This window comes from Anopheles coluzzii, chromosome 2 (genome assembly GCF_943734685.1).
Source record: "Anopheles coluzzii chromosome 2, AcolN3, whole genome shotgun sequence".
NCBI lineage: Eukaryota > Metazoa > Arthropoda > Insecta > Diptera > Culicidae > Anopheles > Anopheles coluzzii.
In genome coordinates this window covers 26,787,565-26,805,253 of record NC_064670.1, presented here as the reverse complement: position 1 = coordinate 26,805,253, position 17,689 = coordinate 26,787,565, and the positions used below count along the sequence as shown (strand labels likewise).

The window sequence follows — 17,689 nt, the reverse complement described above, 5'->3', positions numbered from 1 at the left end:
TATCGTGATCGCTCGACACGATCAACATCAATGTTCTTGTGGTAAATAAGTTTTTGCTAAAGAAATGATTTCTTCTGTGCTGTGTCCTCTTCTTGTATATGCTGCAAACTTGTTTGTACTGTTATCGTTATGCTTTCCTACCAGTCTGACAATTACAATTTATCTTGTTTGTTTTTGTTTGTTTTACTTTACCGAAAATGTGTTTTAGTTTCATTGAAGCCACACCAACCAGGACCAGTGCCTTTGCATTTAACTTGTTTTCTTTTCTTTCTTCCTTTTTTAAGTCTCATTAGTTTAGCCCCGTTTATTTTTGAAACCATCAAGTACGAATTGGAAATTTTGACTCACGTTAATGTTGGCTCTCTGTTTTCGAAATTACTTCCCCATTTCAGTTGTCCTGTGCTTTTCCGTAAGGACTGGTCCTGCTTTATCTCCTGTGTGACCAATGTGACCTTTAACCTTCCGACCTGCACGATCATTTTTACCGAATTTCCCCCCCGTTAGGACTGTTGTATGTTCTATCTAAAAAGAGCAAAATATTTTGGAGCCTAAAGGCTATCCGTCCCCTGCTACATCATACTGCTCGCAAAATGACCTTAATAGCAGCGCTACCTAATTTGGTGGTTAATAAAAACAGTCCACAATCTTGCAGTCCCAGAACTATCGATCTTCAATCCGACATTGGTTTTGCCAGACATTGCGTAATAATCGGAATTCGGACTTACTATCTAATACAGTAAACAGTTGATCTCACAAATAACACTTACACTCGCAATGGTAAATGGAGGCTTTGCTTAGAAAAAGGGGTGCACGATGGATCCTAATGGAAATACACGATATTAAATTGTCTTAACGCTAGATGGTAGCTTTCTCGTCTGTGGTTTGATGCTTTTCTGCATAAGACGATGTTTCACATATCGTTCACTACCGTTGGAGTGTGTGAAAGGAGCGTGCTAGTAAGGGGAGATTATATCGGTTGGCAGAATATGAAGTGTCTTACAGAGATAAAAAAGTGAAATAGAAAGAGTCTTACACGATTAATACTTTGCTTCTAGTATGTCGTTCGATCCATTGCGTCTCCATGGAAAATGGGACGCTTGTTCCGCTTCGACATAAACTCCTCACAATTGACAACTGGTTTTAGTTCTTCTCTTTTGTTGCTGTAGCTATTTTGTAAACCATTATTTAATCTATTAAAAAAGTATAGTTGTTACCTCAGATACTCCTAAACCCGATAGGCCAATTTCTTCTCAAGACATTTCAAACACCTATCGTCTAGATTTTTGTATTCTTTAAAGTAGCTAAGTAAGTATTGATCATTTCCTCCTCTCATTTGGCAATCGAATCTCGGTTTCATGTGAATTTTTGAGAGGTTTTTGTTTTGATTTTGGTAAATGCTTGTTTGGCTTTTGTCTTGTTTACTTCCTTCTCTCCGGCACATCCGGCTTAGCCTATCCAAACAGTGTTGCAGTTGCATTTTTTATAATTTAAGGCCATTTTCACCTGTAAATTTATCGTTCTCTACTACGAGACACAATACGCAAGGATGCTACAAGCCACTCGGTTTAGTTTGATCTTGTTTGTTTCTGATTCTTGATAGTTTGCTTCTTTTGATTTTAGTAAGTGTTTACTAATTGGTAAACATGTATGGTGCTGGTGGATGTTACAAAAATAATGACAAAAATGATGAAAAAACAAACAAAATAAAAGAAACATATACAAACCTTTTAAATCATACTTAAATAATACATAAATATAGTAAATGAAAGGAACATATAACTCAATCAAAATAAAAAAAAAACCCAAGTTGTGGAATGTATTCTTATTTTTATTCTTTTTTTATTTATTAGAAATATGTGTTTGCTCTTTCCTTTGCTAGTTTTCATTCGTACTCGTTTGTTGAGTTTCGCTTCCGCTTATACGTTCGATACCCCCGCCGGGGTAAGTATTATAAATTATAAAAAAGTACTACAGATATATGTTTTTTGTTTATGCCACGCATTGACATTCTACACAACAATCCGATGGGATGGAAATCAGCAAAACTGATATGAAAAGCGTACAGATACACGCTTACAGCAAATTTGACACGAAACACGTAAAAAAGAGCAACTCATAGTTTGAACCGTTACTGCCTAGAGCCGTTTACAAAAATGCAAAACAAACCTTTTTTTCATTAGCATCGTTTAGTAATGGTTAGATCGAAAGAGGAAGACGGAAAACAAAAGATACAACAGTTACGTTGATGCTGCATGGCCGTTATAAATCCTAGGATGTATGTTTAATTTATTAAAGCAATTAATAAAATTGTTTTCAAAATATACCACTAATATTACGCTTAGTATCATCTTTGCTTGTATTTGTTTGTGTATTTGTGCAAACGTTACCACAGATTAGTAAAGAGGCGCCTTTGCGTACACTACAGACAGAACAAAAAAAAAATCATTACCTAAAGCTTGCTGTGCTAGTTGAGTCTTTGCGTTGCATTGTACCCCCAGGTATTATAAATGCAAACAAATGAATGAAAAACAAGCGTGTATTAGCGCGACTAGCTCCATAATGTCCGGAATAGGAGAGACAAGAACAAAATACTTTCACGATAGACCAGCATTGCTGACTGCATAACAGTGCATGATTTAGTTTATGCAGCGTGGCGTGCTGACTCCTAATGACTTAAGCTCAAAGCACGGCGTACGATGGATAGGATAAACGCATCACGATTACACCTTATCGCAAACGCACGTGGCTTTGATCGGTACGGATGGCACTGTCAGAAACAGGGTGCAACATACATTTGTTGGGCGGACAACACGGCAAATACAATTAAACTGTTATGTACAGCAAACAAATAAAACAAAAATACACATATAAAACAGACACACATATGACATTACCAAGCTACACAGGTATGTACATTCACTGGACAGAAAAGAATAAAAGTTTCGTAGAAAATGGTATTGAGAAAAGGAAACAAAGAGCTTGAGCTATTTAAAGTACAGAAAAAAGGTGGGATAAGTAGAGGAATATCAAAGGAAAATGTAACAAAAAACACACCGAACACAGATACACTGGGACTCTGTTGGTGGTAAAGGATATCTTAATATGGCAGCACAGTTGCACGGTTTATGGAGTTCTACAGTAGCACTATTTGTTTTACATCAGCGCGATTGTGTTCCAGTAGGTGGCTGATCCGTTAGTTTACACGTGTGTGTGTGTTGCGATGAGTAAACACAATCATTAGTAATGTTAACGACATGATGCACGAAATGCGACGAGTAGCAGCTACACACTATACACACTATACAGAAAGCATAAAGCTAAACTTAATCAAATTAACGAAACATAAAAGGAACGCACTTCCGAAAATGATCCAACTGATGTCTAACAGTCAATGGGAATCCTGTTTTGTTGTGTAAACCAATATTACTGAAAGAAGCAAGAAGCATGTTATTTTCTGTTCGTGTGTTTTGTATCTTTCAGTTCCATAATCTAGTGGTTTTAGTTACATTTCAATTGCCTGTTTTCTGTAGCCCAATTTCGTTTAGATTTGTTTTTTTGTTGTTGTTAAATACTACACGCTAGAATTGTTTTCCGCTCCTTCATCTGCTTAGTTATGAGAATCATATTCTTTCCCCTTTTCGTATTATAGATAACAAGAAAAACAAATGCATCCTAGCTACATTGATTTTCAGCTTCAGTTACTTGCTGATCTGCGCACAAGTAATTTTCTTATCTTAACATCTTGCACTTCTATTACGTCTAAAATCTGATTTCTGCCTTACGCCTTAACAAATAAATTTCACTTACACTTACTTCCCTACCTAGTGGTATCGCTCTGTGTGATCATTCACTTATCATTCCTCTCACAAATTCTCCCTTTTTGACTTGCCTGGGAACGGTGTTTGAAGGAGAGTTCGTGCTACGAGCAAATTGTAATTGTTACACGCGCACCTCCTCTTTCAGAATCATTTCCCAAGCCAGATGCCTAAGATTTGATAATGATGGTACAGCAATTCAACATCTAAAAAATGATAATTTTTTTTGTATGTGTAAATTTCCTGACGGGAATTTCCTTAGCTCAAACACCAAAGAAAGAAGGGAGATGCTAAACATCACCCTTTTGACATGCATCTAAACCGGTGGAAAAAATGGGTGCGATTGTGAAAGATTCAAGTGAGACACATTCATTCATACACTCACACACACGCGCGCGCTGACACATGTTAGGTGCGCTTAAGGGGTACAGAGGGGAGAAAGGGGAGGAATTACACTGATAGGTTTGTAACGTCATGTTACCTACTAACGTAACGGTGTGCTTACGACTACACCACCATGTTGACCTTAGGTTGTATGTAAATTTTAATCAATTTGTTAGATTACCTACTGAAAGGCAATACTTATAGTATGCAGCTTAGCTCGATTTTTCGTTCCCTTCGTGTGTTTGTTTTTCCTTTACCATTCTGCTCTCTGAGGCCGCTCCGTGTTTTACTTTTTTTTCTTTTTAAATAGATTTTTTTTGTGTGTAGTTTTCTTATATTTTTTTTGTCTCCCCTTTGCCGTCAGGATGTTCGATTTGAGTTTTTCGTGTTTTGTTTCTCTTCTGTTACTTTTGTTTCGTTGTGGCTTCTATGCACGCAAAAAATGAGATCACAGTATTCTAAGAGATATAAGGAGATAAGAAAACAAAACAGGGCTACTACAACGACCCATCTCGTTACCTGCGGCCCGATGCTGCCGCGATTTGCGTTTAATCATGGATGATGATACCCTTTGGAGGAACCGCACACAACTGACGAAAGTAAGATTCATTACAACGAGGTGCTGTTGGTGATGAGCGAAAAACACTTAACACTCTCAATCACACATACACATAGCCCGGGAACGCGAAGAACCGGCACAAGGCATTGCAATTCGCATGCGATCATTGGCGGTTTTGGCGTTTTGCGGACAGAGTTAGAATCGAAGTGATCGGAGTTTGTTTTGGTGCCGTGTGGAGAGACATTGAAGGTGCAAGAGTGTTGCATTGACATTTAAATACTGCTGTGAGTGTGTGAGATTGTGGTGCAAACGGCAATCTTCTGAACGCTTACGTTGAACTACGTAGAGATGTATCAAAAATGTTCTATGTGGAAAGTTTTGTCTGTTGTTCTAATTCAGCTAATTCATACTGCGCTATTGCATTTGCGTACGAGCGTACGGATGTTGAGTTACTATTTCGTCAAACGGTATTGTGCGGTTTGGAATTGTTCTCACTTGCATTTTTTGTTCCGGTGAAGTGGCTGCGATCCTTGAGCTTGGCAAAGATGCGGCGATGATGGCGGTAGATGGCGGACGACCACGACCTATGGCACTGCAGTAAAGCGGAAGTGGATGCTGCATCTCGTATACTGGCTGTGGCTGAAGGTGTACCTGTACCTTACTCCATCAGTAAAACAATCACATACGGTTGTCTGCCGGTGGTGGTGGCGGTAGTGGACTGCTCCACCGACGCATGAACCGTCACTGTTCGGGCCGAGGGAGCGGTGGGCACTTTTTGAATACTAGAAATAGCCTCCGTTCGACTGTTTTCGCCCACATCTAGCTCCTCCTCGTCCAGATCATTGATGTCGGTGTCCATCAGTTGTTGCGGTTGCTCTTCGTCACCATCGGCATCGGCGGTGGTATCTTCGTTGATGTAGCCCATGAAGGGATCGTCGTGGACTAGCTCGATCTGGGGATCATTCAATCGCATAATATCGATCGACGAAAGCTCGGTCTACAAGCTGCTGTTGGCCGGGTTCGACGAGGACGACACGATCGGAATACCGGTGAGGTCGTCGTGCGTAAGTAGGTGGTGCGCGTGCAGCCCCGGATGTCCCGGATGGTGGCCGAGCTGCTGATGGTGTTGTTGCTGCTGCTGATGGTGGTGTTGTTGCTGCTGCTGCTGCTGCTGCTGCTGCTGAGCGTGGTGGGTATGGTGGGCGGCGGACGCACTACTGTTGTTGCTGTTGGCACTGTTGCCTCCGCTGCTCGAGTTTTTCTCCTTCTTGATGCGCTGCTTCAGATGCACCTTGGCGTGGCGCTTCTTCTCGTCCGAGCGGGCAAACTTGCGGCCGCAGATGTCGCACGAGAACGGCTTCTCCCCGGTGTGCGTGCGGATGTGCGTCGTCAGGTGGTCGGAGCGGCTGAACGAGCGCATGCAGATCCGACACTGGAACGGTTTCTGGCCGGTGTGGATCCGGATGTGGCGGGTCAGCTCGTCCGAGCGCGAGAACCGTCGGTCACAGTTCTCCACCGGGCAGGCGTAGGGGCGCTCGTGCACGGGCGTCTTGCTCGGCCGGTTCGGGTACTTGCGCGGCTTCACCGGCACCAGCTTGAGCGGCATCGTGCTCTGCTGGTAGACCTGGGACAGGATCTCGTGGCCCTTGCTGGTGGCCTGATTGTACTCGGCCAGCTGGACGGCATACTGGGCCTGCTGGGCGGCCTGGGCCGGTGTCAGCCCCCCGAGCTGGCTCGAGTCGGACGTGCAGGCGTTCGGCGTCGAGTACGGCTCCTGCTTCGGAATGATCGGCCCCACCGAGATGGGCGTGGACGAGGGTCCGGGCAGGACGACCGAACCGTGCTGCGGGCTGCCGACGTACGGGTCGACCGGCGAGTCCAGCCACTGGTACTTCTGGCTCATCTGCTGTCCCAGCCCGGCGCCCTGACCCGGCCGCCCGTACCCGTGCATATCCTGGCCCTGCTGCATGTCGAGCGAACCGACACAGCTGTTGTAGCTCGGCGGCTGCTTCAGGATGATGCTCGCACAGTCCATGTTGAGGCCGAGCAGTTCGGCACCGTGACCGCCGCCGTGGCCGGCCCCGGTGTGCCCCCGCTCGTCCCCCCCGTAGTGGTGCTGATGGTGCTGCCCGATCGAGGGCGAGGTGGCCGACACACCCTGGGACGCGCTGGTCGCCTGCGGTCCGAGCAGCCCGAACATGGGCGCCTGGAAGAGGGTCTTGTCGGGGCTGGGCAAACCCCAGCCGCCCAGTCCGGCGGTCGGTGACATCTGACCTGCGCCCGCCATCACGTTGCCCGCCTGCAGGCCCATGCTCGGGCTGCCGCTCGACGTGAAGATGCCCCGGTAGGCGATCTTGTTCTCGATCGCATCGGACGACTGGACACCGTCGTTGCTGCCGTGCTGCATGTCGGCGCCACCCGTGACGCTGGCCAGCCCGGCAACACGTATCTGGCCGTGAAGTGAATGTTGCTGTTGTTGCTGCTGTTGTTGCTGCTGTTGTTGTTGCTGCTGCTGCTGCTGAGCACCGGACGACGGGTACATGGTGTTGGTGCTGCTGGTATTGCTAGCCTCTTCCTCGTTGACGATCGATTGCGGTGTGCTGCGCTCCTGCTTGGTGGGACTGCACAGGCTAACGCACGGGCTGGACACCGTCTGGGGTTCCAGCGAGAGATCGTCCGATTCGATTGATCCTGTTTGGGGTGAGGGATGGAAACGAAAGAAAGGGGGGGAAATACATTAACAGTGAATCATTTCGCATTTGCTGCCCAAGTGCCCCAGGGCGAATAATCGGGAAGGTCAATCGGATGCAGACAATTATTCATGGTGGTCCTACAGTTAACGTGTGCACAGTTTTACGATGTGTAGAAGGAGTTTTATGTTAAATTTGTCAACCACAGAACTATTTAATCTTTTTTATGATCATAGCGATGAAAACTTGCTTAAACATGTAAGACTCAAGCTTCAAATTAAGCATATATTCAATATGAAATCTAAGCTCAGGTATTTATAAAAACAAATCAAAGCGGAACTGTTCCGAAAACAAAATAAGTCACCTTCCGATCACGTGTTTCAGCTGTTGGAGGGCTTTGCGCGATCCTTCCTTAGCGTTATTGTAGCTCATCCAGCTCATCAGTCGCATCGTCTCAACATCGCCGACTCGCTGCCCAACTCTCCTTGTACTCTCCTTTTTCTCTCTCTCTCTCTCTCTCTCTCTCCATTATTCCTATCAGTGGTTTGCATAAATTAACCATAAATTTTAATCGCACCCGCGATCGTTATTGGTGTTGCTGGCGTTTCTCTCTGTTTTACCGGTGGTCCTTCCCTTTTGAAGATGTTTGTATTTTTGGGATTTTGTTCTTTGTTTCTGAAGCTTTTTAAGGGTTATGATTTCTAAGGGGAATCGTTTGGCCTCTTTCTGTGGTGACCACAATGCAGGCAGTTTTGCTGGAAATGTTTTGCATTCTTTGCACCGAAAGCTATCGAGCAAAGGTGTTCCAATAACAACGGAAATGATTCAATATTAATACTTTTGATGCTTTCTTCTGGTTTATTGTTTTTTTTTTTCATTTAAAATTTTAATGGCAGCAGAATGTGAAAATCACAAAAATATCTTAATGACAAAATTGTAGTACAAGTTAAGTTTATCGCATTTTTTATCTGGATAATTCTCTTTTACAAGCATAAAACGTTGCGAAGTTTATTACGCACTGGTTCCGCGAGAACTTTACGATCATACACGGGTGTATTGGTTGTCCTGCCCCTACGGTAGCCAACAAAGAGTGCCTACCAAATGATCAACCAGCCGGCGAGGATTGGTTCGCGCTTATTTGGCAGCTACCGTATTAACATAAATCAGCAGAAATTGCTAATTAACGCTGGAAGGTTCTAATTAATACTTGTTGGCGTGTGTTTGCGAGACGCTTTTGGGGGAAATTGGTTTAGCTGCAGCTTGCGAAAATCCATTCTGTGAATCCCCCTTTTTTATCCCCGGCGTTCTGCTCGGTTGTTTTATCGCGGCGTTTTGAGGAACCTAAAATATGACCCTTCCGATCTTTCGCCAACGAAAACGAGATGATGACGAAACGCGCTTGTACAACGCGCGGGCTGACTCGGATGATCCAGTTGTACAACCAAAAACCCGGTTTTGATCTACAGGACGCAGCGGTGCGGCCTGCCGTGATCCTGCAATCAGCTCCGCATCGTCCCATTCGACCGGCGACGGGCTTAATTTATGCTGATAGCGTAATTTATGTTTTCGATACTTTCGCTCCGCAACGTTCGATCGGTCCGCAGCGGGGAAGGCTTTTCGCTGGCGCTGATCGCCGGGCGGTAGATCTCCCGCTGGACTGGCTGAATCGAGGCAGCACGCGGACGCACCTCGGCGGCTGCCAGGGGTTGTTCGGCTGCAAGACGGTGCATAAGTCAATATTGTGATGATGATGTCGATTTAACGCACGCACGCACGCACGCATGGTGTCTCCTTCGCCCGATGGGCGACAATGACCGGAAATAGTGATTAGCGTGGTGGATTGAGGAGGGATGGAGTCTTCTTCTTCAGAGCCTTTATTCCATCGTTGATCACCTTTGAACCGGGCTCGGCAGGTTCGATTATGTTGGCAGGTTTTGGGTTTTTTTTTGGGCCGCTGGCTCCGTTTGAAGCAGAAGGGAGTTTCGGGTTTGAAATCTCTTACCATCCGAGTCACCCTCATCAAGGGGCGTGCGAGTTAAGGTGTGAGCCGGGGCAGACTGGCAAGCGACAGGCAGTGGAGCGCGAGCATGCTAGATAGCATTAGTGTCAAACTGGGGTGATGTGCCTGGGGGTGATGCTTAGCACCGCTGACATGCTCATCGTTTGCCCTGTCAAGGCGTGGTGTGGTGTAGTATCGTATCGTACGGAGTGATTGGATCTGTCGAGGCTGTGTACTTCAGTTTCTTTTTCGTTCATTCCCCATGAAACTTATGTGCCGCATGTGTGTTTGTGAGTGTGTGTGTGACGCAACACGTTGAGCGTTCCTGGCAAATGGGACCGTAACACCTTCCTATTTGACGCGAACCATCGGGTATCTCATTCGAATGTCAATGTCATAGCGTTCGCTCCATCGGTTGATGAACGATACGGATACAAACATTAATTCTAACTGCTGTCAACGACTCTTTGTGCGTTTGATTCTTGCGAGTGGTAAGATTTAATCGTCGTTCCGGTCGCTACGGGCTGCAAGCGTCTATAGTAGGCAAAATATTGGGAACATTATTCTATGTCTTTTCTATCTCAAAACGAAGCAGTAATGGAACGAACAACATTTAACGGAGCGTGGTGAAAGATGCTAATTCTACTGTTACACAAGAGCTACCAGTACAGTGTGTTTGTGTGCCATATGACGGAGCAGACCGGAGACGGTGGTTCGTCGGGAATGTATGTCCACCGTTATTGCAGTGCGCTGCCAACAGGCAGCATAGTGATCCGACATAATGCTGATTTATGCTACCACATCTTCGAATGTCGCGCAGCTTACCGAAGCGAGTGCTATCGTAGCGATGCCCCTTCCTATTTCGGCTCCCAGCCCAGTTGCTTCGTTTCCGGCGGATTATTATTTATCGGCTCGAATGGCTCATCGGGACTGTGACTCTGGGTGTGTGTCGGCACTGCCAGAGAATCGCTAGAAAGCGGAGGAGGTACGGGTAGGCTCGTGATTGCCGGATTACGGTGGTTCGGTGCGGTTGGTTCAGGCCAAGCCTCTCGCAATTCATTCGATCGACTAAACTCACTGAGCTCGATCAAACCCCCCCCTCCCGATAGGCTCCATTAATTCTGGGTGCACAGGCGGGGCCACCGCAGCCAAGAGCAGCACACGAGAGAACGCACAGCAACAAATGAAGCTGATTTGGAGAATCGGTGCGGAATCGGTCACTACCGTTTTCGGTAGTTCGAACATTTATATAAACGTCCGCTGATTAATCTTGGGCTGTTAATGAGCCTCCGGTCCCGGGGCCCGAAGTGATCGAAGGACCGCACACAGCGTGTGCCGAGGTGTGCGGCTGCTCGACCAGCAAGGGTGTGATGCTGACGAATAATGGATGGGCTTTGGGTTTTCTGGGTGCTCGTGCTTGTCAAAGTGTAAAAACCACGCGCTTCGGAAAGAGAATGGCGGTTTGGCGGAACAGGTTTTTCCTACCCTGAACGGGGATAGGCTTCATCGTCTTAAAAAGCGCCTTCGTAGCATTAGAAGGCAATTCTAGGAACGTTGAGGTTTGAAACGTAAAGTGCACTAGATATGATTTCCAATCCAACGATTCCTACATTTCACGGAAGGTTTGCGTGCTGATTGGGGTGCCCAGATGGGGTTGTCATGTGTGAACTTACCGGTAATCGGTGGTGGCTCCACAACAGTCGACGGTCCGAAGAACGACGGAATGTCGCCGGAGGTGGTGACGGGTGTGTTGAGATCGCCGGCCTGTGCGTCGGTTTGCGATTGCGAATGATCGTCACCGGTGCCGGAGTGCAGGGTGGAGCTGTCGTTCGAGTGGTGGCTGGTGCTACCGCCGCCGCCCGTACTCAGCAGGCTCAGGTGCGGATGGTTAGGATGATGGTGGCTGTGGCCGTGCGACGTATGGGACGCCGCGGTCACACTCGTCGTCGCGGTCGTGTGCGTAGTGATCGCGGTCGAGCTGGCCGCGCTGGCGATCGCCGACGAGACGGCCGACGATGACACGATCGTGCTGGCGGATGAATTGTGCTGATGTTGCTGCTGCTGCTGCTGCTGCTGATGCTGGGTTGTCGAATGATGCTGATGATGATGATGATGGGGCTGATGATGGGTAAGCGCGGTCGCAGTGCTGACGGCCGTCTGGTGATGGTACGGATGGTACAGGTGGTGATGGTGATTGTTGTTCGGTGTCGTCGTGCTGTTGTTGTTCAGCCCGAGCGAGGTGGTGGTGGTGCCGGTCTTGAACAGACCGCACGTATCGAAGCTCAGCACGTTGAAGTGTGCTGCGGCCGCCGACTCGGTCAGCAGGAATGTGTGATGCGATGGCGCAACCAACGTTTCTAGCCCTTCCATGATCATGGCAGCTGCTGGTGGTCCAGGGGCAACGCCACCTAGTTGGGAGAATGAAATTGGACAAAGCAAAGAGAAAGGTGAGCATTCTCGATCTATCAACGATGCAATCGATCTTCATCGGTGGCGGGTAAATTTAGTTTGCAAACATCCATCTGCGGTGCTGAAAATGATCATGCCTGACCTCAACCAGGCATGCTGACACTCGATCCCCCTCCCCCGTGTAGCTTGAGCTTCGGTCTGCGGACTTCAGCACCGCGCCGCGTACACTCAAAATAGAACTCAAACAATCCCGTCCCTCCCTTGTCTACCCCCTTCGTATCAGTGTTCGCTTAGAGAGGGAAAATTAATTAATTAAATGTCATTAAACAATTGACACCGTGACACAGCGAGCAACTAATTCTGCCGCGGCCACACTGTCTATACTGTCTGCTGTACAGACCGCTGCACTTGTGCCCTTTTACAGGCGCACAACACGCTCGTACCACCAACACATACGGTCGGGGCAAGCATTATGATTCCGCGCAACGCAGCCAAAACCCCATAAATGGGCGACCATTAGCAAGTGTTGTGACGGGCGCGGGCAGAGAGAAAACGCCCCGATAAGAGAAGGAAGCGCAACATTTGTTTTGTTCATCATCTGTTAGTTACGCTGCACCCTACGGCGTTTGCTGTACGAATAGTTACGCTCGCTCGGCTGAGATATTGTGCCACTAAAACAGTCGACCATTAGCTCCAGCACTGGTAAATAATTCAACACTGTCAAAAAGGATGACACTTGTGATCTTGGTACTAGAGGCTGGGAAAGTGGTCGAACTGTGTCGTTCGTCGCCTAATCCGCTCCGTGATCGAGCATTAACGGAATGAGGTTGTGTTTTCTAAATCACCATTACAGCTGTCGGCAAGTGGTTGGTACAAGAGCGCAAGAGATCACTGGGTTCATTTGACGTTGCGCTAATCGACATGATTTGGTTTGGTTTGGTTTTGGGCTACGGTGGGGGAGGCGGTTTAAGTGGCCTTCATGTCGCGATGGAATTGATAAACCAGACCGACGCTGCTTTGTGTAGGGCAAGAATGTTTTCAGCTGTTGGGAAAGAGTTTTACACCAGAGTTTGTGTGCGAACCGTTGCGCATAGTGTACTTCCGCGGTGCATTTGGTAGATGCTGTGATTGACCGCGCACCAGAAGCGTCACGGTCGAAAAGGGAAGACCATTTGTGATCGGCAGTAAAATTTATCGAGCATAAAGAAAATGTTTTACAATAAAAATAAAACATCAATACGAACGATTGAGCACGAAGGTGGCCCGAAATGGGCGAACGAAGAAGTTATTGAGACGGCGGTGAAGGGGAAAGGACCCACAGGAAGATTACGCAGAGTACGAAGAAGACGGCTAATAGTTCCCGAGCCCGGACGCACCATTGTGAATAGCGCTACGGTGTGGTTTCTGAAATCTCTCAGTTCAGAAAAAGAATGGATAACAGACAGGACAAGAGGTTGTCGCTTCCTGGGCTCAAGGGATGAAGATGGCGGTGGTGGTGGTGGTGCTGCTGCTGTCGACTACAGGCTAGAAACAAGAACAACAGCGAAAGAACAGACCTCCGGAGGGTGTGCAAGAGTGCGGGCGCGCGCGCGCACGCCATAGAAGTGTCAAAATAAACGTATTAAATTTATAGATTTTATTCCACCCGCCCGTGGAGGACAACGCGCTGATGACGCTGTTGATGACGAAGGGTACGGCCAGACTCTTGCCAGCTTACAACGCGGCTGTGCGTGTGTCCTCCCGCTTGAGTGTCTTGTTCGGGGCTTTTTTGTTGTTAGTTATTATCGGTCACCCGGGTCGCGCCTATCCTAGGTTCCTTACCGTCCGGCTCGGAGCCTCGGCATTTCCAGTTCAGTCTCCGCACCCCACCCGGAGGTGTTCTTGTTTCGGCGTTTTTACACCTTCGTTTTTTTTCTCACTCCCTGTACACATTCTTCACGCGGCAGGGAAAGATTAAGCGCGCGCAGAGCCCAAACGCGAATCAAACAGGAAAGAAAACGGGCTTCGAAATGTCGGCCACAATCACCAATGCTGGCCAAATGAAATCATCAACATGTCGTTGGCTGTTTGGTGTCTGTGTGTGTGTGTGTTTGTGCCCGGTTCTTCCGAGTCGCGTTCTTCCTGCATTGTATGATTGTTTAATAATATGTGACAGTCGACGCGGAGTGTGCTTAAGCCGTCGGGACGCGGGACCCTGCTGCCTTGCTCGTACGGATTGTGCACCTCCCCAAACGCGACCCCGAGGGTTATGGATGAGATTTTCGACCCAAGATTAAGATAAGATTTAAGTGAAACAGATTGACTCTCTTTTTGCTGCTATTATTTGTTATTGTTGATGGTGTTGTTAGTGTTGAATCGCCAGCGAGTCAGCAACGCGCTGTGGACAGCATGGAGGAAGCAGGAGGACATGTTTAGCCACAGGTTACAATCAATATTCACACATCAGGGAGGCTCACCAACTGTGAGTGAGAAATTCTTTCTTCCTTTGCTCTATTCAACAGGGGGAATGTGAAAAAAGGGTGAACAGCTAAGCTTATCTGATCGTCTGGAGAGTCCACCCCGTCTGATGAGTGAATACTGAGACGGTCGGCAACTGAAGAAGTAACTGCGTGATGTATTGCATTGAAGCGGGTGCGCGTGTGTCAAATTGGTTTCATTAGAATTAACTTCTGCTGAATCATTATGATGGTCGAATCGGTTCAATCCGTGCATAATTGATGGTTACTAATGTACGCTTTGAGCGCTACAAAGTAACCTTTGTGAATGCCGTGCCTCGAAAGCACGTGACCATAAAATAAAGACACTCAGAGTTTGCATAAATCGCCCAAAGCTCTGGAGAAATCTCTGAAGCCGTACTCTTCAGCGCTGGATGTAAAAATCCTAGACATTACCATTAAGGGCAGCTTTCGGCGGTGAACATGCGCAAATGTAGCTCGCAAACAGATGGGATGGGTAAGGGCTCGGGGATGATAAGCAGAGCATACGGATAATACAGTCTCCATGGTGTCCGGTGTGGGCGGATGCGAAAGCATCAGAAATCTGGTACTCGCTTTAGACCATTCCACACACTGCTATACAGTAAGGTCTTACTGCACCGAACCTGTTGCTTACCGGAAGGAAACACCGAATCAACCGAATCTATGTTCGGGACGTTTGAAATCTGGAAAATATAAGAAAGGAAGGAAAAAAACGAAACCAAGTCCACAAACGACGCTCGCAGCTCCCTATCAATTCAACCCATTCTCTCTCAGCCAGCGATTGACGCTGCCGGCTGGGAATTGAAAGTGCAAACATCGAACGGTTCGAGGGCTTTTCATCGTTTCCACACAGACCCTCCTCCCACTTTGCAAACGGTCGGTAAACATGTGTGTGTGTGTCACGTTTGTTGTTGGTCGGGCACCGCCGCCGATGATGATCGTTAGTGTTTGTTAATTATCATTAACACATTCGGGCGTAGCGGCTTCCGATGACGGCTTCCGCTGGTCTAGCCCGATCCAATCGATGGTAGGCGTGAGAAAACGGCACACGAGGGTTGCACGTAGCGGTGGAGGTAGTGTAGGTTGGAAATTGGAAGTAAACGACCATAAACAGTTTTTGAAAGATGTTCAATTTGCGAATGTTTTGATGGTAAACAGTTATACCTGTAAAGGATGTTTTATTGTATGCTACTTTATTTTTTAACGACCTTTTTTGTTCTTTAAGCGTTCGTTAGGATACCATATTGGTGTTGTATGCTATCTTACTTTTCGTATAAAAATCAAAATTTTATTTGATAACACTTTTGTGCAACTGTATTCATGCTTGTAAGGGAATTTATCTCTCCTGAACTATGTTAGATACAACCATTTTCCATCTGACTCGCATAAAATAAACCTCTATGGTCTTACCCAGCTCGAATCTCATTTGCACGCTGGGCAGTTAAAAAAAAGCAATAAAATTGTTAAAAATAATCTTCAAACTCAAAAGAATCCCCGTCTTCGTACGACCGGCCTCTAATTCGATAATAGTCCACCCGCGAGCGAGAACACATTCGATTAGCGACGGCGTAACTTCTGCCCAAACTACCCCAAGTGCGTGTCGCGGCGGAGTGTGGTGGATGCTGAATCCAGTAGAAAGTGTCCGTAGCAGCGATTATCACAAATCGCGTGTATTTTGCCGTTTAATCGGCAACATGATTCATCGCACAACGAAGACGACGGCGGAGCAGTGGGGCAGCTCGCAGAACGCGGCTTTGCTAGTGATTTATTTTGCGTTGTGCGCTGTTTGTTTCGTTGCGGTGTGAGTTTATGTTTATGTTGCACCGCTGGGGAGGGAAAACCCGCGGGTGTGTAGGGAAATTTTGCCACCCGGGGGTCAGAGGTTGGGTTGGAAATGCTGACCCAGTACGCGGGACCCGAGCTGCGCGTGAGAGACGTGTTCTATTCTCGGATGAGTTCGCTCCGGACTCGGCAAACGATGACGTTGCGCCGCGGCCGGGAAACGAACCGTGAAACGAGCGGCAATAACAGTTCGAGAAACTTAATCTTTGTCTGACGCTTCATTTACCCCCTTAAACGGCCGCTCGCGCACATGTGTGAATGTGGGAGGGTGAGGGAATTTTCCGCACGAAACGAGGTGTGATATGTGCGGTTCCGTAGTTTTCCTCCACAATCGCGAACGCACTCGAGCTGCTCGGGGCCCGTACGATCGAGTGTCGTGACATTTCTGCTACAAAACAAACAACTGGCACCACACTCCACGCACTCTGGTTCGTTACTCCGGACCATGTTTGGGAAGTCGGGGGCAGAGGTCTACACTATGGTGCGGTAGAACGCTCTCTCGGGCGTAAAACAACCGTCTAATGAGCTGCCAAAACGGCACATTCAACGTTTATGGCCGGGGCGCATTCCATTCCAGTTGCTAGCGCTGCTGGGGTAGGCAAAAAGACATTTAAGGGCTTTCCTCGGCTTCCTCGCTGCAGCAGGTTGTCAGAAAGTCAAAAATGGGTGGATATTTTTAGTAAACGATGCACCAAAACGGTAGCTATATCTTGTCTCGATTCCATCCAGTGCAGTGGTTTTGATCAAGCAAATCATTGTCGCTGAGTAACATAATCACATTGGTTTACGCGAGCAAGAAATGATTATTCTTTTCCCATAAGCAAAATAATTTGTACTCCGTCATCATTGAAAATGAAAATTGAAAACACAATAAGCACCGGAAAGAAAAATAAACAAAAAAAAGCATCCTATTCCAACCATCCGTGACGTCAGTGGTGAAAACTTGCACGGGAAATCAACAGAAAAAAGGCTTCAGACCGTGCCGCCGGTTCATGAATGAAAATGTTGGCTTCGTTTTCTTCCCCGGCACAGCCTTTTTTCCATGTGCAGAAGGAAGGGAAAGTGGAAAAGCAGGAAAAAGGTATCCTGATAAGGTTGATGGGATTTGCGCAATACCGTGGAAATTTAGAAGAGTGTGGCGTGATACGGCACAAAAGACAGGGAAAGAAAAACGATAAGGAATTCCAGTTTTCCTACCAGTACTTGGAAAATGAAAATTTATCATCCTCCTAAGGACACTTCGTTTTTTCCCCATTCAACGCACAGCTAATACATAGAAAGATGCCCCCCGGCAGAGCAAGCCCTTGGATGCCCTTTCCAGCGCAAAGCGAATGGACTGCACGGACGCTCCAGGCAGGCGAGAGAGAAATTTCCGGGGCGCCAAGCGTTCCGCATATGTTTCGCTGTGTGTGTTTGTGTGTCTGTTGCGAAAAATCGCGTGAATGCGCAGTACGGTCGACCTTGAGGTTATGTCACGGTACCCCGCCATTCCCCACGTCGCCGGGGGACAACTG

General features: G+C 47.2%; 1 protein-coding gene across 2 annotated transcripts in view; it reads right to left on the bottom strand.

Annotated features, from left to right (window-relative positions):
- Positions 1 to 1,807: 1,807 nt before the first annotated feature.
- The window catches only part of LOC120949357 (dendritic arbor reduction protein 1-like), a 73,935-nt gene continuing 58,053 nt past the window's right edge, over positions 1,808 to 17,689 (bottom strand). For both annotated transcript variants that reach the window (XM_040366619.2, XM_040366618.2), the window contains exons 5-6: positions 11,121 to 11,855; positions 1,808 to 7,449 (exon numbers count right to left, since the gene is read on the bottom strand). In XM_040366619.2, coding sequence (XP_040222553.2) covers positions 5,756 to 7,449; positions 11,121 to 11,855 — 2,429 coding nt within the window. In that variant the 3' untranslated portion in view covers positions 1,808 to 5,755. The remainder of the gene's footprint in view (positions 7,450 to 11,120; positions 11,856 to 17,689) is intronic.